The sequence below is a fragment of the Erythrolamprus reginae genome, chromosome 1 (genome assembly GCF_031021105.1).
Source record: "Erythrolamprus reginae isolate rEryReg1 chromosome 1, rEryReg1.hap1, whole genome shotgun sequence".
Classification (NCBI taxonomy): domain Eukaryota; kingdom Metazoa; phylum Chordata; class Lepidosauria; order Squamata; family Dipsadidae; genus Erythrolamprus; species Erythrolamprus reginae.
This window is the reverse complement of record NC_091950.1, coordinates 331,199,741-331,225,573: the sequence shown is the minus strand read 5'-3', so window position 1 is coordinate 331,225,573 and position 25,833 is coordinate 331,199,741. Positions and strand designations below refer to the sequence as shown.

At 40.2% G+C, this 25,833-nt stretch overlaps 1 protein-coding gene across 3 annotated transcripts in view; it reads right to left on the bottom strand.

Moving 5' to 3' along the window:
• The window catches only part of LOC139157263 (centromere protein J-like), a 37,333-nt gene extending 18,415 nt beyond the window's left edge, over nt 1-18,918 (bottom strand). Inside the window, exons 1-8 of one of the 3 annotated variants that reach the window (XM_070733842.1) lie at nt 18,825-18,918; nt 14,207-14,302; nt 13,121-13,244; nt 10,950-11,046; nt 5,335-6,730; nt 5,050-5,176; nt 1,509-1,668; nt 144-359 (exon numbers count right to left, since the gene is read on the bottom strand). In XM_070733842.1, coding sequence (XP_070589943.1) covers nt 144-359; nt 1,509-1,668; nt 5,050-5,176; nt 5,335-6,730; nt 10,950-11,046; nt 13,121-13,244; nt 14,207-14,294 — 2,208 coding nt within the window. In that variant the 5' untranslated portion in view covers nt 14,295-14,302; nt 18,825-18,918. Of the gene's footprint in view, nt 1-143; nt 360-1,508; nt 1,669-5,049; nt 5,177-5,334; nt 6,731-10,949; nt 11,047-13,120; nt 13,245-14,206; nt 14,303-18,824 lie in introns of those variants that run through there. The other 2 variants (XM_070733843.1, XM_070733844.1) reach the window with 2 other exon arrangements.
• Between the last annotated feature and the right edge of the window lie 6,915 nt (nt 18,919-25,833).

The window sequence follows — 25,833 nt, the reverse complement described above, 5'->3', positions numbered from 1 at the left end:
ACACTGGCAGGAAAAGGTAAAAGGAACCCACCCCTGACCGTTACCAATGGAATATTTTGCAAGACCCCTGGTCTTTACTCTGAAGCAAGCATGGGAAAGGAAGCCAAGCCATTAAACTCAGATAAAACTATTGCTTAGTGTACCGGTGTTTCTGATCTTCTGTTAATAATATCCACTGCTCCATGTTTTCTCTGGGTTTCCATCTTATGATGCTCAGACATTGCAAGCTCATCCTGCAGTTCCAGGTTCTGTTTGGTCAGTGTTTCTACTTGAGTCCTTAGCCTGCTGTGGGCAGTTTGCCAGTGGATCTTGCTTCTCCTGAGCTCCTCCTGTAGGCCTGCAATTTGCTTCTTCAACATCTGTTATTAGAAAGCAGAGATTATTTTCAAGGAGGAAAAAAAAAGACACCGATCCGCTTCTGATGGAAGACTAAGTATTTGCATTAGATCTTAGTCTTTATCCATATCAGATGGAAAATTATGGAGGAAGATGTCAAGCTGGGAGAGCTTAGGCAGGATATTCCTGGACTACCACCCCGTCCACCAAGTCAATAGAGGCAAAAAGAGCTGATTAATAACACAAAGAGAGAGAAATGGGAATTTGAGAGCTTGCTGATTTGTAATTATTGTGACTGATTCTGTGCTAAAATTCAGTGTCAACTATTGGAAACCATAAAGGTAAGACTTCTCCAAGATGCACCTGTTCCTAAACCTAGACCTTCAAGTCTTCCAGTGATAATTATTACAATAAGGCAAATGAATTCCAATTTCATCTAACAGATGAATTGAACTATAAATTCTATCATTTTACCTAATCATCAAGGACACATATTAAAGATGTTGCTAACTGGAATGATGAAAGGCTGGAATCAATTAAACATTAACATTAAAATTTGGCAATGAAATTATTTTGAAAATGCAATGTGATTACTATCTTTCCCCAAAAAACATGTGGGGAAAATTGATCTTTTTGAAGGTTAGTTGGCGGCTCCTCATTATTTTCTCTATCTGGTCACTGCACTGTACATATACTGTACATATAAATTCCAGCTAACTTCTAAGGAGCAGTACTTGTATATAGCATCACACATTGCACAAAATTGTAACAGATTTTGGATATAAATCTTGAGATTCACAAGATTTTGGAAGAAATGGTTTCATGAAATCTGGAAGGAACATTTTCCAAAATCTCAGACAATATGAGAGTGATTTCAATCATTATTTTTGGCACTTGTAAAGATCTCCTATCAGACAGTATATTCCCCATACACACAGAGTTTTCTAGTGGTAATAGCATCCAGAATTTTGCATAATAGTTTTATTTTTAAAAAAATAAACAAATCCACTAGCTTTGGGGAATCATATTTTCTACACAAATCATTTTGCTTTTCTTCCTTATACCAAACTGCCATCACATCAAGAAAATCCCCAATTATCTATTCTACATTCTCATTTGAAAAAGTGAACTGAGGATTCCAGTATAGTTACAACTAAAAAGATACCACCTACTCTTATTTGTTCAGACTCTTCCTCTTTTTTAACAGCTGGCACCAGCGTCTGACATTCTGGTTTTTCTCTGTCAAGTTTCAAAGTTACTTGGCTCTTACATTCATCCAGGAGATGTGATGACTGAGCCTGGACAGCATCATACTGGTTGATTTGTCTTCTGCTGGGGGAAAAAACACCACACCCTAACTTTGTATGTTCAGAAAGGCAACCATTCACTAGTGCCAGGCCACCCACCTACCCCAATTTAATTGTGAATGGCTGGAATTGGAACAATATTTTATCATCCATGAAATACTACAATTAGACAATTTACAACTACATTGCCTCCAATCTGATTTAACTCTAGTTCATAAAATCATACACCAAAATGTTCTCCCTGTTAATGACTACTTCACCTTCAACCGCAACAATACAGGAGCACATAATAGATCCAAACTAAATGTAAACTGCTCTAAACTCAGAAAATGTGACTTCAGCAATAGAGTGATCATTGCCTAGATTGCACTACCTGACTCTGTTTCTTCCCCAAACCCCAAAAACTTTAACCTTAGACTGTCTACAGTCGACCTCTCCCCTTTTCTAAGAGGTCTGTAAGGGGCTTGCATAAGCGCACCACTGTGCCTACTGTCCCTGTCCTACTGTCCTATTGTCCTCTTTTATCATTACATTTTACTTATGTTTATATAAACTACTATCCTACACATGTTTGACAAATGAAATAAGTAAGTAAGTAAGTAAGTAAGTAAGTAAGTAAGTAAGTAAGTAAGTAAGTAAGTAAGTAAGTAAGTAAGTGTTCTGTCGGGCTCTCTGGTAGAATCCTCCCAAAAATTCACAGGTACAAATTTCAGACACACACACGTTTGAAAATTCAAAACAATGTTCTTTATAATGAAAATTCACTTAAACCAAGCCCTCTTTTGGTATAGCAAAGAGCACTGGTCTCCAAACAAACTGGTAATTTGTACAAGTCCCTCATCAGTTCTGTGATACTTAGCTTGCAGCTGTGAGGCAATTCACAGTCCTTCTTCTTTCACAAAGTGAAACACACTTTGCGCTGGTTTAGTTTCAAAGCGGGGGGAAATCAGCACACAAAAGGTCAAAGTCAGTAAAGTAGTCATGAAACACAACGATCAGATAATCCTCCACAATGGCCAAACCCACAGGCTGCTATTTATAGCAGCCTCACTAATTACCACAGCCCCACCCAACCACAAGTGGCCTCATTTTCTTTGATAATAATCTCTCAGTTGTTGTTGCCTATGCATCGCTCTCCACATGCGTGGCTGTATCATTTACTCTTGTTCTGAATCCAAGGAGGAGCTAGATAATTGATCTCCTTCTGAGCTGTCTGCCACACTCTCCTCCTCCCTGTCACTCATGTCTTCTTGGTCAGAGGAGCCTTCATCAGCAGATTCCACCGGGGGCAAAACAGGCCTGCAGCATGTGGATGTCTCCCCCACATCCACAGTCCTTGGGGCAGGAGCTGGGCCAGAGCTAACCACAACAGTAAGTAAGTAAATTTTTAAAAACACACAAAAGGAAAAGATATAAGGGCAAATGGCAGAAAGCTATCAGATACCCTTTGCTTTTAACAAAATAAAGTTTCAAGAATGTTTAAATGTCGAACCACCATCCACTGACACTGTAAACAGTCATACAAAGAGAGACAGACAAAGCTCAGACAAATCAACCATCAACGTTCACATATAATCACACATCGACCATAACAACATCTACAAACAATCATTTATAAAATACATCTACAAAAGATACCACTAAAAGCCAAAAAGGAAACAAAAAGAACCCAAACACGTCCTCACTAGCACTAGTAAGCAGAAAATAACACTAGATTAGCACTATACCAACAATCAAGAAGTAATCCATATACTCCAATTAAGAAACTGCCAAGTCAGACAAACAAGCTAACAATAAACAACAGCCTAATCAAGGAACCACCAAGATCACTCCCACCCACATTGACGGAGCAAGCTATTAGTATATAAAATGAGGACTTGCCTCACTCCCTTTTGGCACTGATAATATTACTTAGTTTATTACTTAAATGTTACCTAATAAAAACAACCAAATTCAGACCACACCCAGGACCCAAGAGGAGGAATACAACCTAGCAATTTCTCCTTATTTTTGTTTAACGTTGACTGTATCTGCTTTTATCTCTCTCTACTCTGAGAAGTAAATCATAAAGATGTGTATTCAGATTTCACATACTAAATCGCACATTAGACTCTTCTATTATTCCCAGCATATACTTTACCGTTTTCAGCTTTTGCCATCTGATCCATTTGCCTAGCAACAAACATGCAAACAGATACATATTTCAAATACTAATTTCAGAGTTAGGAATAGGTCTGATGAGTGCAAAGATGGAACCTATTATACTTTTTAACCTTTGCTCTTATTCTTCATTATTTCACCAATATGTGGTTTTTTTTCCTTGCTAGAACAGAATAACAGAGTTGGAAGGGACTATGGAGGGCTCTAGTTCAACTCCATTTTATAAAATTATAAATATAAAATTGAAAATACATATGGATATATATATACGCTGCTAAAAAAAAATAAAGGGAACACTCAATTAACACATCCTAGATCTGAATGAATGAAATATTCTCATTGAATACTTTGTTCTGTACAAAGTTGAATGTGCACAACAGCATGTGAAATTGACTGTCAATGTTGCTTCCTAAGTGGAGTTTGATTTCACAGAAGTTTGATTTACTTGGATTTCTGTTGTTTAAGTTTTCCCTTTATTTTTTTATCTCTCTCTATATATGTATGTATGTATGTATGTATGTATGTATGTATGTATGTATGTATGTATGTATATATATATGGCTAGCTGATGAGGCCAAAATAAGGCCGAAATAGATCTATCCTAGTCTCCCTTAATTTTCAAATTCAGCAAAAAAAAAAAAACATGTGACACACACACACATACACACACATATATATCTCACATGTTTTTTTGCTGAATTTGAAAATTAAGGGAGACTAGGATAGATCTATTTCGGCCTTATTTTGGCCTCATCAGCTAGCCATACCCACTGGGACTTGAACCTGCAACCTTTGCCTTGTAAGGCAGAGAATTATCCTCTAGGCTACAGTATCCAATCCCTTCAGCTACATACATACATACATACATACATACATACATACATACATACATACATACACATACACACATGTATGCATCAGTGGTGGGTTACTATCATTTCACTCGAAATCAGGTTAACCGGTAGCAGTGGTGGTGGAAGGCTCTGCCCACCTGCCCGGATGTCATGATGGACGATCTGCGCATGCAAAGAAGCACTGTGCATGGAGCAAAGCAAGCACATGCATGAGCGAGGCAAGCCTGCACACACATTCACGGTTCTGGCCCGGTAGTGTAGGTAAGTGAAACCCACTACTGGTTTGCATACACATGCATATGTATACATACATACAAATATACCGAGACAGAGAGAGATAAATACAAAGGATTTATGCATTTATCCTAAATAAATCTTGCTCATTTTCCTACCTGAGAAAATCCATTGCTTTTGCTTGCTCGTCTTTCATTTGAGCTAACAGAGAGGTTTCTCCGTGGCTGACAGGATCATCCCATTTGTGTTCTTCTGACTTGGCCATCCGCCTCTTTGGAGCTTGCTCTGGAAAGAAATTCTTGTGATTACATTACTGTGTATTCAGATAGTCAAGTAAGTCTCAATTTCAACAACTTTGTTCTGTGTGGACTTCCGCTCCCAGAATTCCCCAGCCAGCCTCCTATAGGATGACTGCATTGTAGAGCATATATTTTTCAAATTACCTTGAGTGCCATTCCTATGTTCTGGATTTGCTTTGCTCTTGAAAACAGGGAAGAGGCGAGCCACAAGATCATTTCTCAAAGAAGGAGCCTGCCAATTTAGTTCTCCACGATAATTGCTTGCAATACTCTTGATCAGTATTTCAGGCTCTCGTTGATCTCTTGTGGCTTTCTGGGGATGAAAAGGAGATGCCATACGGGAAGAGAAAGGCTTTTCGTATTTCAAGCAGCCATCTCTGAGACTGGATTCACTGCTACTGCTGCTGCTTGTGGTCTGTGGGGTTTTCTTTGGGCTCCTGAGTTCCCGAGTGCTGAGTTTCTTGGGAAATGATTTTCCACAGCTTTTTAAGGCATAATCTTCAGCTTCGCTGGGCTCATCTGTGGCATAATCGGCATCAGAGAGTTCCCCATCCTTGCTTCTGCTGGGTGCTCTATGGAGCCCACCACTTGTAAGATAGGGAGGACATGGCAAATTGTTGTCAGTGGGTAAGCAGAATGAATCACTTAAAGGGGATATCTCGCTCCATCGCTTCCCACTGTTTACATTGCTGTGGCACTTCATTTGTGATTTAGTAGGTGTCATCTCCTTATTTTGCTCTGATTTAATTGTAACATTTATGATTTGATCATTGATTTTCTTAAACCCAGGGTTCTTTCCTAATTTGGCACCTGAATATTCATCTGCTTCAACATTGCATTTATTTTTGCACTGCCCAATCCTTTGTGTATATTGACCAATCTTCAATGTAGAACTATGGTCCTCTGGATGAGGTTGTTGTTTCCATTCTATGTTCTGAGAGTCAGAAGCATCTAGTGAAGGATTCTTTGACATTCCTGTTACCTGTGATACATCATCATCTAAACCTTCCATAAGCCATATTGGAATCTTAGAAATGGTGGATCCACTTAAAAATATACCAGAATGTTCTTTGGAACCAGAAGAAGAAGAAGAAGAGTCACTTTTTTCATCCACTTCTGCCTTAACTTCACTTAGTTGTTCATGACACTGTTGTGAACTTTTGGACCGATTAAATGGTAGTTCACATTCCTTTTCACTTACCCCCTCTTCAGCATCATAATCAGAGTTATTTTCTTTTCTTCTTTCTGACCTTGGTTCATATTTATTATGCTGACATTTTGCAACACTGTTAGAAATAAAACCATTTGTACTTTTATCATCCGGGAACATAACCTTCCTTTTTAATTGCAAGCATCTTCCCAACTGTTTCCCTATTTTCCACCTATCAGGAGATAAGAGATTATGCTGATCAAAGCTGATTCTTGCAAGTGGTTTGGTAGGGCTCTTGGCAAGACATTCTCTATTTCTTTCACACTTCTCAATGCTTTCTAGGTATTCCAGAAATGAGTTTGGATCCGTCATCTCTGCCTCACTTGAATCCTGCAAATAATATGGCAATATAAATAATGTGATGTAAGCCAACATTTTAGCTAGTACTAATCATTATTAAAGCATGCACTCTTAAAAAGAGAAAATCTGATTCCAGAATAAATAGTTCATCTCCTTTTTATTTATTTATTTTTTGTTTTGCATCCAAAACTTTACATCGAATATTTTACGAATATCTCCGGGACCGCCTTCTGCCGCACGAATCCCAGGGACCGATTAGGTCCCACAGAGTTGGCCTTCTCCAGGTCCAGTCGACTAAACAATGTCGTTTGGCGGGTCCCAGGGGAAGAGCCTTCTCTGTGGCAGCCCCAACTCTCTGGAACCAGCTCCCCCCAGAGATTAGAACTGCCCCCACCCTCCTTGCCTTCCATAAACTCCTTAAAATCCACCTTTGCCGCCAGGCATGGGGAAATTGAGATATCTCCCCCGGGCCTATACAATTTATGTATGGTATGTTTGTACATATGTCTGATTAATAATGGGTTTTTTAAAATGTTTTTAAATTACATTAGATTTGTTATGAATTGTTCTATTGCTGTTGTGAGCCGCCCCCGAGTCTATGGAGAGGGGCGGCATACAAATCCAATAAATAAATAAAATAAATAAATCTAGATATAGGTTGCTATTCAATGTCCAAATTCATTTCCCTTTCTTATTTTCTTCTCTGAAAGCAAATTACAAATATGTACACATCATGTAGTCTCTGAGTAACTAGAATTATGCAAATGACAGAAAATGGAGTAACAAACATTAAATCAAAGAAATTAAAGATATGAGAGTAGAAAGGAAACAGAAATGTAGCTAAATCTGAGCTAACTAAAATAATTCACATTGTCTCTCCATACTTTTCCATCTCAGCAAACCATTATTGCTTCCATCATACCCATCCACTGATTCTGTCCTTTGAACTTCTCATGTCTCTTTTTTTGGGGGGGAGGGGTGGTCTTAAAGTGCCATCAAACTATGATTTTTTTCAATTTTTTACTCCTGGTTTTGTGGGCATGGCTTGGTGGGTGTGGTGTAATGTGGTATGACTTGGTGGGCATGGCAGGGGAAGGATACTGCAAAATCCCCATTCCTTCCCCACTCCTGGGGGGAGGATATAATAATAATAATAATAATAATAATAATAATAATAATAATAATAATAATAAATTAATTTATTAGATTTGTATGCCGCCCCTCTCTGAAGACTCCATTCAAAATTTATTTGTTTGTTTGCTTGTTTGTTTGTTTGATTTATTTATTTATTTATTTATTTTATTCATTCATTCATTCATTCATTCATTCATTCATTCATTTATTTATTGGATTTGTATGCCGCCTCTCTCCGCAGTCTCGGGGCGGCTAACAACAGCAATAAAACAGCATAGAATAATAATCCAATACTAAAACAGTTAAAAACCCTTATTATAAAACCAAACATATGTACAGACATACCATGCAAAAAATTGTAAAGGCCTAGGGGGAAAGATTATCTCAATTCCCCCATGCCTGGTGGCATAGGTGGGTTTTAAGCAGCTTACGAAAGGCAAGGAGGGTGGGGGCAATTCTAATCTCTGGGGGGAGTTGGTTCCAGAGGGCTGGGGCCGCCACAGAGAAGGTTCTTCCCCTCGGTCCCGCCAAGCAACATTGTTTAGTTGACGGGACCCGGAGAAGACCCACTCTGTGGGACCTAACTTGTCGCTGGGATTCGTGCAGCAGAAAGCGGTCCCTGAGATAATCTGGTCCGGTGCCATGAAGGCCTCTCATCTCGCTCCAGGGGAAGGATACTGCAAAATCTCCATTCTTACTCACTCCATGGGAAGGATATTGCAAAATCCCCATTCCCATCCCACTATGGGGCCAGCCAGAGATGGTATTTTCTGGTTCTCCAAACTACTCAATATTTCCGCTACTGGTTCTCCAGAGCCTGTCAGAACCTGCTGGATTTCACCCCTGGTTTTTTCCCCCTTTCTCAAGTCTCATTCATTTTTCCTTCTCTAATTTGATTCATATTCATTCTGACTATATGATTAAATTAACTGAGCATGCTTCTTTTATACTAAAAGAAGCATGCTCAGGGTTCAAACACTTGAACCCAATCTATTTTGTTTTAGCAGCCATTCATTCTTGAGCCTCTTCTTGTTTTATCACATATATCTCAAGTACCCATTTAGAATGCATCAGCTTGATTTTAAAATATTTCTCCTGTCATACTCAATATTCATTTCCATATACCAAACTGAGCAAAAGCAGTCTCTTCTAGGCTACTACTTTCAGCTCTCTCGGGAATCATTCCTTACAGTAAACCATGTACCATCTTGCTACCAGCATTTATGTTTCCCGTTGTTAGCAGACATTCCATAAAGGGTCAAATTTTGATCTTACATACTGATGATTTTCAGATCCACACTTGTTGTCAACTGCATTTGCCTGCAACTTCAAGCCTACGCACTCTACTATTTTTCTTACATTCATAAATCTCTCAGAGTGATTTTGAAGCATAAGCATCTGGCAGAAGCATAAGTACATTTCCCACATGGAATAAAGTGTTACTGCATTTCCCAGATTTTGCTAATTGCCTCCATTTAAACCTTTAAGGTTTGCCTTTCCCAGACATCCTTATTAGTCTTATCCCTCTGTGTTTTTGCATTTATTCTTGTTCTCTTTACTGCTGTACATGTGTATATAACCTTCACAGAGTCATTCCATAATTAAACCACATGTGTATTTAAACATTATACCATCTCTATCCAAAATCTCACAAATTTTCCCCATTCTCACAGCATTTACTGTCTCCTTTCCATCCTTTTTTCTTTGACACTAGCATTTGTTTCCATTGTATAATCTTTCTACATAACACTGCTACCCCCATACATATAATCCTTCTGGAATTCAGTGCTTTTATTTTTGATCCCATTCATTCAGCCAACAGCTCCTTGTTTAGTTCTTTTCATCCATTTCCATATTTGCTGTTTAATATCAACAAAATAATTTTGCATTTCTTCTACATCTGTTCCCATCGCTAGTAATTTTCAGTTGAAGTCCCACTGTGTCTTTCTTCTACCTATCTTGATCAATCTGCTTGACATTCTATAGAGAGATTATTTCCTTCCTTGTCACCCAAAGACATTTATTTATTTACAGTGTTCCCTCGATTTCCGCGGGGGATGCGTTCCGAGACCGCCCGTGAAAGTCAAATTTCCACGAAGTAGAGAAGCGGAAGTAAATACACCATTTTTGGCTATGGACAGTATCACAAGCCTTCCCGTAACACTTTAAATCCCTAAATTACCATTTCCCATTCCCTTAACAACCATTTACTCACCATTATTACTGGTACTCACCATTGAATAAGACACTTAGTGATCCTGATATTGATAAACATAATTATTTATTAACAATAATTTTTTTTTTGTTATTTATTTGCAAAAATTATTAGTTTGGCGATGACATATGGCGTAATTGGGTGGGAAAAACTGTGGTATAGGAAAAAAACCGCGAAGTATTTTTTAATTAATTTTTTTTAAAAACCGTGGTATAAGCTATTCGCGAAGTTCGAACCCGCGAAAATGGAGGGAACACTGTATCTATCTATCTATCTATCTATCTATCTATCTATCTATCTATTTGTTAGATTTGTATGCCGCCCCTCTCCGTAGACTCGGGGCGGCTAACAACAATAATAAAAACAGCATATAACAAATCTAATATTTAAAATAACTTTTAAAAACCCTTATTAAAAACCAAACAAGCACACACACAAACAGACCATGTATAAATTGTATAGGCCTGGGGGGAAAGGAATATCTCAGTTCCCCCATGCCTGATGACAGAGGTGGGTTTTAAGGAGCTTACGAAAGGCGAGGAGGGTGGGGGCAATTCTGATCTCTGGGGGGAGCTGGTTCCAGAGGGCCGGGGCTGCCACAGAGAAGGCTTTTCCCCTGGGTCCCGCCAATCGACTTTGTTTTGGAGGGATCCATTAAATCCCTCTTGCATAATAGAAAATGCAAGTTACTTTGGATAATGAGATGCGTGGCAAATAATACATAAATAAATAAAATGTTTCATAGTAGTACAGATGGTCAATAAGCAGGCAAATTATTATTTGTTCAGCAGCGAGATGTAAGAGGTTTGGGTAAAGCAAACAGTATTTTTCTACCACAATTAAGAAAACACATTTCATTTTCTACTATTAAATTCTCCACAGCATTGTTTTTCATGGTACCTGGTATTGCATCTCAATTCTTGAAGAATCTATTTTCAAATCTTCAAAGGATTTTTCCATGCTTTTCTGTCTTTTTCCCACTTCAGGTCTAGTTGATCTAAGACAGGAATAACAAAGCATATTTGAAGAAAAGGAATGGGAAATTTGTTGATTCCCAATTAACTGCAGGCATGTTATACTCCGTTGGGGCTTTCACTTACCTTTGCTACCAGTCCGGGAATAGGAGCATGCATGCATAGAATGTCTACAATGATGTGTGGGTGGGTGGGCAGAGCCTCCCTCCACTTTTGCTACCCATTTACCTGAACTGGGGCAAACTGGTAGAAACCCAGCAATGGTTATGCTTTTCTCTGCCATCTTCTCCCCAACACCCTCTAGAAAGGAAGTCCAAAAAGGAATCAGGGAAGAGAAGAATGTTGCATCGGCAGGGGTGGGCAGCAGGCAGGACGGGGTGGAACGCAGTTCCACCGGCAGAAATGAAGCTGGGTGCGCAGCTCCAGCTGACCAGTGGCAGTCACTTCCTGGATTACTGGTCTCAGCTTAGCTCTCATTTCCCCCCCTGCTGTTACTGCTACATCTGTGTTCCTCACTTTTTTCCTCTTTCCTCCTTCCTGGCCTCAGATGAGCTTCCCTCTCTCCTGCCTGGCTCCACTTCAGCCTCATGCAGCCACCTCCCGAGGAAAGAGGAAAAAAGCGAGAAGCACACAGCAGCAATAAGGGGAGGGGGAAAGGAGAGACACGATGCCCCAAAGCAGTCTGGGCTGCGGTCTTTTTCCCCTTGTGTAGCCCTCACTCCACCTGCAGCTGAGATGAAAAGGCGTTGTGCGGCAACAATAACCATGTAACTCTCCCTCGGCTTTCCGATATTTTAAATCTCCCCCTTCCGTCCTCTTTCTCCTCCTTGGAAAGCGGCAGGGAGACCAGCACACAGGCTTTTCCTCCCCCCTCAACAGCTGATCGGCACCTGTTCGCCTAGCTACCCATCCTGAGGCAGGGGACAACCCAAGAAGGAGAACGTGGGAAACGCGAAACAAATTGTCACCCCAGCGAGCGACACTGAGGACTTAACAGTTCACTTGAACGATGATGATCATTCAAGCCACTCCTACCCAGTCACATGACCATCAAGCCACATTCACGAAATAAGCTACACCCACAATATGGCAGTAAAAATTTTGGCTGCCCAGTACTCTGCATCGGGGTAGGGTTTCAAAGATAAGCAGAGACCATTGCAGAAGAGGAAGAAGCCAACTTTATTCCAAGAGCGAATGCATCAAAACACTCCAAGCAATCCTTCGATACAATCCAATCCAATCCAATCCTTCTTTCCAGCCAGCTTTCTTATAGGAACGTTATCTCTATGCAACTTTTGCTATGTGCATGCACAGTTTACATCATACACACAGAACAATAAGCATGTTAAAAAATGATGTTACAAAATGCAAGGGCAAATCTAGGGAAGTTTTGACAGTAAACTTTGAGGTGTCAGCAAATGCACTCCTGTTACATTTTGCTACAAGCTAGAATTTCCCCAGGCCAGAATTTTTCCCAGGCCAGAACTCCATGGTTGCAAAGCCTAGAGTTCAAAACTCATGCTAACTTATGCTAACAGCATAAGATGACAAAGCATCTGTATGTGGTTAGGAACACATTTGGGCTTGCCCAACAACGTGACCTTAGTCCTACGCAAGGAATACTACAGAAGAGCTCATCTAGTAGATCAAATTATGCATAGAGACAAGACATTCCCCACCCATGCTTTATAGTAAGTTTCAGAAAATAAGCTTATTTTATTCCCCTGTCCTCCGTTAATTAATTAATTAGTTTAGTATATTTTATATGTCCACCCATCTCCCACAAAATGATTTTAGGTGGAATACAACCACCTAAAGCAATAACAGGGCAAGAGTGCCATTTTAGGTCTGCACTTGAATAACGTATGGTATTATACATTTAAAAAGTTTTAACATAAAATTAATGATTTGCATGCTTTAGATGCAATTCTGCCAACTCTCCTTACAACAGATATAAAGATAATAGGATGGTCTCCTAACTCTTAGTGGACAACATCTTCATTTTTTTTTCTTTGAAAAGACCATGCATTAACACAATTTAAATCATAGCTCCGTTTTTCCACCTGTGCATAAAAAGATTTGTGCATAAGCTCTCACCTGTCATCTACAATTTGAGTCTTCACATTTGTCCCTAATCCTGAGGGAGACAAAGGAATTTTCTCCTCTATTGATCGTTCTTCCCTTTCTTCTGTAATACTTGGCAAGCATTCAGGCCAAAATTCTTCAATAAAGCAGCAAAAAGAGCAAGACATACCGGTAAGTTGGTTTTTATACAGGGGTGGTGGTGGAAATTGTAAGTTGCATAACTTTAAAAGTGGAGGAAGGCCAAATAAAATCCTTTCTTATTCATTTTCCACATTGTATATTTCAACTTCCTTTCCTTTAGTAATTGCAAAGATTTAATTAAGCAGGAAGTTTTAGCATCAGCACCTATCCTAGTGGGAGCAGTTAGAGATGAATGACAAAGTTAGCATCCAGAAAAGAAACAGGCCGAGAGACTGTCTCTCCCTTTGTGACATTGGAAAGCCCAAAATGGCAATTGTGTCACATAGATTCTATGTTTGCTCTGCCCCAGTTAAAGGCCTTAGACCAGTGTTTCCCAACCTTGGCCACTTGAAGATATTTGGACTTCAACTCCCAGAATTCCCCAGCCAGCGAATGCTGGCTGGGGAATTCTGGGAGTTGAAGTCCAGATATCTTCAAATGACCAAGGTTGGGAAACACTGCCTTAGACTAGGAGCATCAAACTCAAGGCCTGCAGGCCAAACCCAGGCCGTGGGGTGCTTAAATCGGGCCCATGGGGCTAGCCTGGAAATAGCAAAGGATCAGTCCGCAGTATCTCTAATAGCCAAAATGGGGCACGGGTTGTTTAAATCTGGCCCAGGTTTTGGCTGGCAGAGTGCTGCAGGAGTCCATCAAGGATGGAAACAAGGCACGGGGTGGTGGTGTACACACCCTATACACCCCATTTTGGCCGACAAGGTGCTGCAGTAGCATTTAAACTCTTATTAATAAAAGGAAAATTGGAGATGGGGTTGAAAGAAACCACAGAACAGAAAATGCTGGAAATCAGTAATTTGGAAATGGCCTTATTGGATTCTCTATAAAAAGTGAACAGAAACAGCAACTCTCAAGAAAGCCACGTCCACAAACACACATTGCATAAAATATGCCTGTGCTTACCTTCGGTTGGACCATTTTTCTGTTCTTCAAGCGTATGTCTAGAAGCATTTTCTATGTTGCTCTCATAACTCTGGGGAATTGAGTCCATGCTTGTTTCTACATGTATATAAAATATTGATACTAAAAACAAAATAATCAGAAATACTGTAGCTGTGTTAATATTCTGAACGTTTTTTTGGACCATTCCAATTTACAGAAGTTATACCTGGGGAAAACTAGGTTTAACCATATGATTGGCTCAGATCTTGGGGTTTTATTTTACACTATAGTCAGGCCCTACTCAAGGTATATATCAACTTGATACTTGGTAGGATATCATCCAATACCTTTATTACCTAGATGTATTTTCCCAATTTTCCTAAAATTTGCCCACATGACCAAATACTGTAACACCAGCATAAAGAACTCCTTATTACTGTTATCTTTCAACCGGCTACATTTGTCAAACAGCATTTCCTTACCTATGTCTCAAATAACAGAACATCAACACCAAAAAATGGGCAGATGTGGTTTACATATAAAAATTTGTCAGGATTTTTTAATCCCTGTTACTTCAACAATCCACAATAGCCTGGTTATGCCTAATACTAAACCATAATGAGAAGTTCACAAATCACTTTGAACCTAAATTAAAGGAATACGTTTATTGTTTATTTTATGAGAAACAACCCAAAGTATGCCATCACTGTTCAACCTGTTACCAAAGAAGAGATAGGAAATGGAGATAGAAGTGGCATCATGGCCAAATTGTGCCAAATTAACAGGTTTATCCTTATTATTGCAGGGAGCAGAACAGCCAATATGGGTACAATTAAGACTGTAATGTAATGCACATCTTTATTACTAAAAATATGTCAAAGCTACAATTGACTAAAGCCATAATAAACAACAATACATCAATTAATCTGATCAACACTGTACCTTGGGACCTAAGAGGAATAAGTAGTACTGTAATGAGCATGAATTAATGAATGAAATAAAGTTTTATATTGTATATTTATGAAATTAAGACAACAAGAAGGCTGTATTATAATAGCTCTGAAAGAATAGAGTATGAGCTGATAAATTCATGTTAGGAATAGAATAGAATAACAGAGTTGGAAGGGACCTTGGGAGGTCTTATAGTCCACCCCCCTGCTTAGGCAGGAAACCTACACCACTACAGACAAATGGTTATCCAATATTTTCTTTAAAACGTCTAGTGTTGGAGCATTCAAAACTTCTGGAAGCAAGGTGTTCCACGGATTAACTGTCAGGAAATTTTTCCTTAGTTCTAAGTTGCTTCTCTCCTTGACTAGTTTCCACCTATTGCTTCTTGTCCTACTCTCAGGTGCTTTGGAGAATAGTGTGACTCCCTCTTTTTTGTGACAACCCCTATAGTTCTTGTTCTCATTGTACATCATATGTAGAACAAAATTGGTTCTCCTGCAGTCTACAACAAATAAATACAAAACAACATGAACAGCATAGTTCCCTCTAAGCTGAGCAGTGAGCAATCACTCACTTAAAAATCATCATCAACTCAAGAGTTTTCCAAACCTGCCCAGAAGCCGAGAGGGAAAGAGTGAGAAGGAAGGAGAGAGAGAGAGAGGAAGAGAGAGAAACAGATAGAAAAAAGAGAGGAAGGAAAAGAGAAAGAAAAAGAATGGGAGTAAGGAAGAGAGAAAGAAAATCAAAATCTAGTTTGAAACTAGCTCAACTATTTAAATGGCATTTTGATATTGATAGAGTTGCCCTATTATGAGCTCACTGTTATAGACACACAGAACAGTATTTTATTTTGAAATTCTCTAAGGCAAAACAGGGTGGGGTTATTTTTGTTTTTTTGTTTGTTTGTTTGTTTGTTTGTTTGTTTGTTTATTTATTTATTCTGTGCAGCCCAGTCCTGAAGGGACTGCCGCTCAGACACTATACTTTTCCGCCCACCCCCCAAAAAATTTAGAGGGAACACTGATGAACAGTATAGAAAATAATCCTTATACAAGTAAATGGAGGGGGGCTGTATTGCTAGTCATACATTTCCATATGTACTTAGAGTGATGGTGATTGTGTTTAGAAGTCTGGGGTAGAAACCTGTTTGTCTGGTTGGCTATACTTTGGTATCTTCTGCCCAATGGTGGCCAGGGTTTGAATCATCCTTAAGTATCTTTCTTAAGTCCAGAAATCTTAAAGTTGTGAAGTTTGAAGGTCTCTCTCTGCTCTACAACAATACCTTTAACACCATCAATCAACAACTTCTGCCAATTCCAGGTCCTTGGGAAGGACTTGATAAGTGGATAAATGAGCCAAAGCCAGTCTAAACATCTGGCTGTCTGTGCAACTAAATATAATGGCAAATTATTAATCTTGTAAACTGCCAGACTCTCAACAATTCTAAGCAGTCCTCGATAAAGAAAGAAATTATGATACAAATCAATAAAACATAAAAAATTAAAGACAAATGTTGACAGAACGCTGAAGCAAAGAAGCCGCCCCGAAACTTTTCCCCCTTCTGTTTTATTCATAAGCATCTCAGAGCCACAGAAGAGGTCTCTGAAATATGCAGACATGGGGGTCATTCCCTCTGGCTGCTATCTATTATAATAATAAAAGTTCAGAATAGAGTAGAGTAGAACAGAACAGAATAGAATAGAATAACAGACTTGGAAGGGACCTTGGAGGTCTTCTAGTCCAACCCCCTGCTTAGGCAGGAAATCTTATACTACTTCAGACAGATGGTTATCCAACATCTTCTTTAAAACTTCCAGTGTTGGAGCATTCACAACTTCTGGAGGCAAGCTGTTCCACTGATTAATTGTTCTAACTGTCAGGAAATTTCTCCTTAGTTCTAAGTTCCTTCTAAGTTACTATCTAATAGGTGTTTGTACAAAGCAGACAACTATGGGTGTACATGCTGAGCAAAGAATTGCTCTTAGAGGGCATTGTGTTCATAGATTATAAGTCACTGCAGTCCATGTTCTTCCTTGCTTGCCCATCAAAGACAGCTTTTATTTGCAGCCCTGGTCTAAAGCATGCACTGCAATTTAAAAGAGTCCAGTCCAATTCAAGCTCAGCTGAAATCGGTGCGTGGTATCCAGATTTCAAAAGCCATCTCTGAAAAGCGTGAGCCATCGACCCAGACAGCTGCAGTATCCTTTGTTTGTATTTTTAGCGTTTAGTTTGAACAAGACTTTATCGTTTGGAATATGAACGCAGTACAAACCCAATTAACCCGGAACGCTCAGAAACACTAGGTGGCCCGGTGGTTATCGTAGCCACTGAGCTCATTCTGCCCCCAGTTCAATTGTCCTGTGCTCATCCTTTGGGTTCCAGTAGACTCGCATAAGTCTTCAAACTTGGCAACTTTAAGACTTGTAGACTTTAATTCCCAACTCCAATTCTGGGACTTGAAGTCTTAAAAGTTGCCAAGTTTGAGGACCCCTGCGTGACTAGAGTAAAAGAAAGAGATATATTAATGAGCTCTTTTTTACACTACTTACCAGGGCTTACAAAACTTTTTCCAGACCCATCCTCGAATACAGCTCATCCGTTTGGAACCCATATCGCATCTCAGACATCAACACCCTTGAAAATGTCCAAAGATACTTCACCAGAAGACCCCTTCACTCCTCCACTCGAAATAGAATCCCCTACGAGACTAGACTTTCAATCCTGGGCCTAGAAAGCCTAGAACTAAGACGCCTTAAACAATATCTAAGTATTACCCACAAGATCATATGCTGCAACATCCTGCCTGTTGGCGACTACTTCAGCTTCAACCACAACAACACTATTCCTTCTATTCCTATATCTCTTCTTCTATTCTTTCATTGATATGTTCTATTACTATATCTTCTTTTCTATTCTTTCTTAGATATATTTTACTATGAGTATCTCCTCTATAATCTTCATCATGTATTTTACTATGTGTGTATATATAAATATATATGTCACATGTTTTTTTGCTGAATTTGAATATATATATATATATATATATATATATATATATATATATATATATATATCTCACATGTTTAAGCTGAATTTGAAAATTAAGGGAGACTAGGATAGATCTATTTCGGCCTTATTTTGGCCTCATCAGCTAGCCATACCCACTGGGACTTGAACCTGCAACCTTTGCCTTGTAAGGCAGAGAATTATCCTCTAGGCTACAGTATCCAATCCCTTCAGCTCTATACCAGGGAAGGGTTACATTTTGTGTCGAATCACCCTGGTATATACCCACTAAAACCCTCATTGTGTATTGGACTAAATAAATAAGTAAGTAAGTAAGTAAGTAAGTAAGTAAGTAAGTAAGTAAATAAATAAATAAATAAATAAATAGGAGGGGAGCATGGCGCAGGAGGAGAAGGAGAGGAAGAAAGAGAAGGAAGAGGAAGATGGAGGAGGAGGAGGAGGAGGAGAAGGAGGAGGAGGAGGAGGAGAGAAGGAGGAAGGAGGAGGAGGAGGAGGAAGAGGAAGGAGGAGGAGGAAGAGGAAGGAGGAGGAAGAGGAAGGAGGAGGAGGAAGAGGAAGGAGGAGGAGAAGGAGAAGGAGGAAGAGGAAGGAAGAGGAAAAAGAAGAGGAGGAAGAAGAAGAAGGAGAAGGAAAAGCAGCAGCTCGCAAATATCATACACACCCGTGCATTCCCGTGCCGTCCTTCTCCGAGGCTTCTTTAGGATTTGCAAGTGAGGGAAGCAAATTGTCCTGAGCTTGAGTGAAATGGCTAAAAAGAAGGAAGTTAAAACGCCCAGAGGCTTTTCTGTAGCTACAGCAACCGTAAACAGAAAAGGCTGTGAACGGCGGCGTGCAAGAGCGGGACACCAGATCAGCTTTTCAAGCCCCGATCCTCGCCAACTGTAACCGATCTAGCGTGTCCCTGGTCCCACGTGGCTTTGGCTTCAGCCGAAACGTTGAGGGACCGGCTCGCTTTCCCGGGAATTTGGAAAGCTGCCCTGTTTGCTGGTGAGGGATTTCGACCTATTGCGTTGAAATGTGTATACAGTATATAGATGGAAAGACTTGTTGAATTCTGCAGGCGACTTTCCTTTCAAGACGTTTCGCTTCTCATCCAAGAAGCTTCTTCGTAGTTGAAGCGAAACGTCTTGAACTGGTGGTCTCACTAAGCCTTAACTAAGCTGGTATTAGTACCTCCCTAGTTCTAGATTGTATCCCTCTGTTAATGCAACTCTGCGTGACTGAGAATCTCCATAGACAGTTGAATTGTGGAGATTTCGTTACTTCTTTCACTATCTCCCCCGTCTCTAATCCTGTGAACTTGGTCACCGCATGACAAAAAGAAAGATGTTAGATTTTGGGAAAAGTGCCGAGGAACTAAGATGATTAAAGTGCAAAGAAGAACAACTAAGATGATTAAAGGCCTGGAGATAAAAATATGAAGAACAGTTATGAAATTTGGATTTGGCCAATCTAGAGAAAAAAGGACTGGGGGGACATGATAGCAGTATCCCAGTATTTGAGAGGCTACCACATAGAGGAGAGGGAGTAGGTTCTCTTGCTTGAGTGGGGGTGGGGGTGGACTAGATGACCTTTAAGGTCTCTTCCAGCTCTATTCTGATTGGTTGGTTTTGATAGGCTAATATTTCAAATCCAATCAGTTGTATCATCTAAGCCAGTGATGGGCAACCTTTTGAGCTTGGTGTGTCAAAATTCGCCAAAAAACTGAGCATAACTCGGGTGGTGTGTCACCTTGAGAAAAAAACATAATTTTGTGATATTTATAGTTTAAATAACAAATATGCATAATTATTTAACTTACCTACCTAGTGACTTCTTTGTTAATCTGTCAGTTGGTTTCTTTTGTTGGTCTTGCTGTAATTTAACTTGTGTGGGGTGCCATGAACTAAGATAAGTGAGGGGGAGGGGGAATTCTTCCAGTGATGGCGAATCTGTGGCAGTCCAGCTGGACTGCCAAAGGTTCGCCATCACTGATTTAGTGACTTTTTTGTTGCTGAATTTCATTGGCTAAATCTTCAATTGAAGGTTGGTATTTTGTAGATAGGTAAATAAACAAACAAATAAATAAATATAAATATAAATAAATAATAAATCCCTTCTTTTTTATTAAAAGAAATTAATAATAAAACAAAACCAAACTCTATTACTATTAAAACTAAAACAACCAGCAAATTCAAAAACATAACTATTAAAAAAAACAGGTGAGGGTTGGGGTTTTTTTTCTCTGTTATTATTTAAGTGCTTTTACCATATGCTTTAAATCAAGAGTCACTTCTCTCTCTCTTTCTCTCTCTTTCCTCTCATTCTCTGCCTCAATCATTTTCTCATTTCTCTTTTTTTCTCCCCTTTATTCTATCATTTCTCTCTCTCTCTCTCTCTTCCTATCTTCTCTCTCACACTTTCTCTCTCTCTCCCTTCCTTTCTTTCCTTCTCTCTTCCTTCCACTTTTTTCTCTTTCTCTCTCTCTCCCTTCCTTTCTTTCTCTTCCTTCCACTTTTTTCTCTTTCTCTCTCTCTTTTCCTTCCTTCCCCTTTTCCCCTCCCTCTCTTTTCCCTCTCTCCCTTTATAACACCGTTCTGGAAGGCGAGCAGGGAGCAGAGGGGCGAGGGGTGCAGACCCTGAAATAGGCCTGCAATCCCTCCCCTCGCTCCCAGCGGCCCCCTGTGAGCCAACCACCATTCGTGGTGGGCTCCGACGCTTGGCGCCGCGCCAATCAGCTGGGAGGCGGTGCCCCGCGCCCCCCCCAGCTGAAACTGACGTCCGGCCGGGGCGATTCTTCCCCCGGCCGGACAGGCATGCTTGTGCTGCCAAAGGCAGCGTGTGGGTGAGCCTGCGCTTTGCGCAGGTGTGCCCAGCTGGGAGGTGGTGTTCTCGCCCCTCCCAGCCATCGCAAATATCGGCCGGGCGAAAATCGCCCGGCCTCTTAATTAAGGGGAGAGGAAAAATAATAATAATAATTGCGGTTACAATTGCACTCCCTAAAGCTCCCTGTTTCTCCGGCGGCCGCGTGTCACCGAAAATGGCTACGCGTGTCAGTGCTGACACGCATGTCATAGGTTCACCATCACTGATCTAAGCTAACATTCACTGGATACACAAGATGTGCATTGTTGTCCACAAATATAGCATTCTCAAAAGCATCATTGATGCATATATATCCATAAATGCAGAATATTAAATCAAAGGATATTCTCTTCAAAATATATTCCATTTATTCCTTCCATCATTCACTGTTAAAGTAATAATAACCGACAATTTAATTTTATAATTTATCCAAAACGATCCATAATTCAGACCCATTAACATTTATGTGTTTTTTTGTAAATTGAGAAAGATTAATTTTTTCAATGACCAGTAAAAGGTTTTTTAAATCCCTATATACCACTTCATAGTGCTTTTACAGCCCTGTCTAAGCGGTTTACAGAATCATCATATTGCCTCCAACAATCCGGGTCCTCATTTTACCCACCTCGGAAATATGGAATGCTGAGTCAACCTTTAGCCGGTGATGAAATTTGAACTGCTGAACTACAGCTAGAAGTTAGCTGAAGTAGCCTGCATTGCTGCACTCTAACCACTGCGCCATCCCAGCTCTAAGGTGAAAGTGGAGGTAACACAGGGAGTCATGCACGTGTGGGCCTACACCCATAATGTAATGCCTCCTGTGTGCCCCAACCTCCATGCATGCGTGATTGATGCCCCCGTCTCCCCATGCCATGTATATGTGATCCCCGGCTCCCATGCAGTAGGAGTGCTGTACCCTCCATATCCCATTTTTGGGTCTGGCAGGTGCCGTTCTCCCCTGTGCTCCCACCGCCCCGGTGCATGCATACGACCCCCCCTCATGCGCATGCCTCTCTCGTATGCACTCGTACCCAGCAGCAGAGACCCAAAAATCAGCTGGCTGGCGGAAGGCACACACGCATGCATGGTGGAGCTGACCTGGGTAATGCCTCTTGTGCCTGTAGAAAGGGCTTTGCATGCCACCTGTGGCACACATGCCATAGGCTCCCCACAGTGATGGGCTACCAAAAATTTTACTACCACACTGTGGGCGTGGCTTATGCATTTTGCTTCAACATCTTTCAGCGCAAATTTATTTATTTATTTATTTATTTATTTGTTTGTTTGTTTATTTGTTTGTTTAATTAATTAATTAATTAATTATTCGATTATTCAATCATTTATTTATTTATTTAACTGTTTAACTGTTTGTTTAATTGTTTGTTTAATTGTTTTTAATTGTTTGTTTAATTGTTTTTAATTGTTTTTAATTGTTTGTTTAATTGTTTAATTGTTTAATTGTTTAATTGTTTAATTGTTTAATTGTTTAATTGTTTAATTGTTTAATTGTTTAATTGTTTAATTGTTTAATTGTTTAATTGTTTAATTGTTTAATTGTTTAATTGTTTAATTGTTTAATTGTTTAATTGTTTAATTGTTTAATTAATTGTTTGTTTGATTTCTATGCCGCCCTTCTCAAGGCAACTCAGGGCAGTGTACAACGATGTTCTGGGGTGGAGCTGCATTTTCACTACCCCACTGCGTTCCCCCCCATCCGGGCAGTAGTCCACCCCTGATGATCTACTATATAAAGTGTATGTACACACACGCACCCACAGGTCTAAAATTATACACATTCAACCTCATTTACTGCGATAGGAAACAACATACCCAGAGCCCAGAAGGGGGAAAAAGGGAGTGCGGAATCAAAATTTTGCTACCGATACGGTGTACCTGACCAAAATTTTGCTACTGTTACTGCGTACCTGACCGGTGAGCCCACCACTTGTTCCCCATCACAGCTCTAGTATGTGTAATCTCTAACTAACATAAAGCCAAATGCACTTCCCAATGTTATTGTCACCTTTTAGACCCTTTCATTCAGAACTTCCTCCCCCAATATGTCTTGAGTCCCTTATTCAATAGGATAAATACATTCTCCCAATCATCAGGAATGCTCTCTATGCATTAATAATAATAATAATAATAATAATAACAACAACAACAACAACAACAATAATTTATTAGATTTGTATGCCGCCCCTCTCCGAAGACTCGGAGTGGCTCACAACAATATAATACAAATCTAATATTAAAAAGAACAAGTTAAAACCCATTATTACTAAAAACAATCAACACTACACAATCACACAACACATTAAAAAGTTGCCCTCACTCCATAAACAAATCTCATTCATAATTAACATTTTCCCAACTACACTGTCTGAATCTGCAGCCTTAACATGTTTCAACATTTTTACAGGATTTATGACTTTTCATCTCTCGCCCTCCGCCCCCCTTGGATATTATTCATTTCAGTTGTACTCTCTGATATACCATTTGTTTCCTTGACTACTCAATCCAGTGTTCCATTATCTCAGCGTTATCCTTAATCTTTTCATCCTTTATTGATTTCATTTACTCATGTGGCAGCCTCATCATTTATTTATTTTTATTTATTGTTTGTGTTGAAAGGGACCTTGTGGGTCTTCTAGTCCAACCTCCTGCTGGTGCACGAGACCCTATACCAGTGATTGCCATGGGTGCTGAAAGTGCGTGCTTGCACACTGTTCTGCATGTGCAAGTGCCCACACCCATAATTCAATGCCTGGGGATTGTGAAAATGGCCTTCCCCTCCCTCTGGAGGACAGAAATGACCCACTGTCCAACCCATTGTCCAAGCTCTCTACATGGGGCTACGTTTGAAGTGTTTGGAAACTTCAGATCATGCAGAATGCGGCCACGAGAGCAATCAGGGGCTTTCCCAGATATGCCCATATCTCGTCAACACTCCACGGCTTGCACTGGCTGCCAATCAGTTTCCAGTCACAATTCAAAGTGCTGGTAATGACCTATAAAATCTTACATGGCATCGGACCAGAATACCTCCGGGACGCCTTCTGCTGCACAAATCCCACAGAGTTGGCCTTCTCCGGGTCTAAACAATGTCGTCTGGCAGGACCCAGGGGAAGAGCCTTCTCTGTGGCGGCCCCGGCCCTCTGGAGTCAACTCCCCCCAGAGATTTGAACTGCCCCACCCTTCCGCAAAATGTTGAAGAAACATCTGTCGCCAAGCATGGGGGGATTAATCCCCCCCTTTTTGTTTGACCTCTGTATCATTAGTTGGAATGAATGTGTATGACTGTGTAGTCGATGATTGCTATGACAATGTATTTTTAAATTAGTTTTTTAACTTTTTAATATTGGATTTGGATTTATTGTTATGTTGTGAGCTGCCCCGAGTCCTTGGAGGAGCGGCATACAAATCTAATTAATAATAATAATAATAATAATAATAATAATAATAATAATAATATTCTGGTGGGCCCTATAGCCCTGTTTTTTGCCCTCCCCAGGCTCTAGCGGCTTCCCTGGAGCCTGGAGGGGGCAAAAATGCTCTCCCCCATTCTTCCGGAGGCCCTCTGTAAGCTGAAAATGGCATCCCATAGCCTCCATATGAGCTGAAAATCAACTGGCCGGCATGTACATGCACGTTGGAGCTGAGCTAAGGCAATGGCTTGTGTGCCAGCAAATATGGCTCCGTGTGCCATAGGTTCACCATCACTGCCCTATACCCTCCCAGACATTTGGCAGTCCAATCTCTTCTTGAAGGTTTCCAGTGTTGGGACATTCACAACCTCTGTGGGCAGGCTATTCCACTGGTTGATCGTTCTCACAGTCAGAAAGTTCTTCCTTATTTCCAGGTTGAATCTTTCCTTGGTTAGCTTCTAATCCGTTGCTTCTGGTCTGGCCCTCTGGCACCCTGGAAAACAACACGATCCCCTCCTCTATGTGGCAACCCCTCAAGTACCTGTATACTGCTATCATATCCCACCTGGCCCTTTCTTCACTAGATTATCCATGCCCAGTTCCTGCAACTTTTCCTCATATGTTTTGGTTTAGCCTTTAATCCAGAGGTGAAATTCTGTTGTTTCTGGAGAACCAGTAGCGAATATTTTGAAGTTTGGAGAACTGGTAGTGGAAATTTTGAGTAGTTCACAGAACTGGCAAATACCACCTCTGGCTGGTAACAGAGTGGAGTGGGAATAGAGATTTTGCAATTTCCTTCCCTCAGAAGTGAGGAGGGAATGGGGATTTTTCAGTATCCTTCCCCTGCAATGCTCACCAAGCCGCACTCCCCAAGCCACGCCATGCCACTAAGCCATGCCCACAGAACCAGTAGTAAAAAAATTGTATTTCATCACTGCTTTTAACCTTTCCAAAATCTAATAAATTAGTAGTAGTAATAGTAGTAGTTCCAGTAGAGGTATTTCAATCAAAATTGTTTTTTAAAATCTCTTCCTCTTTTGTTACTGTTCCTTGCTTCTTTTAATACAATTCTTTTCAATTAATTTTATTTCTCTCTGCATGTTATAATCTCCTTCCCTCAATTCCTCTCCCCCCCCCTGTCTCCAATATTATTTTGTTTCCCCCTCATCCACAACTTCTTCTATTTCATAATTCCACTAAATGCCCTTCTTCATTCTTCTTATTAGTAGAACCTCATGCACTCCAGGGGTACTCTTTAGCACAATTCATTCACCTTTTATTATCCTCCAGGCAGTTTCTAATGCTTTTTTACACATCCAAAGCATTTCTCAGGAACTAGTTCAGGGGTAGGCAAAGTTGGGTCTTCTATGACATGTGGACTTCAATTCCCAGAATTCC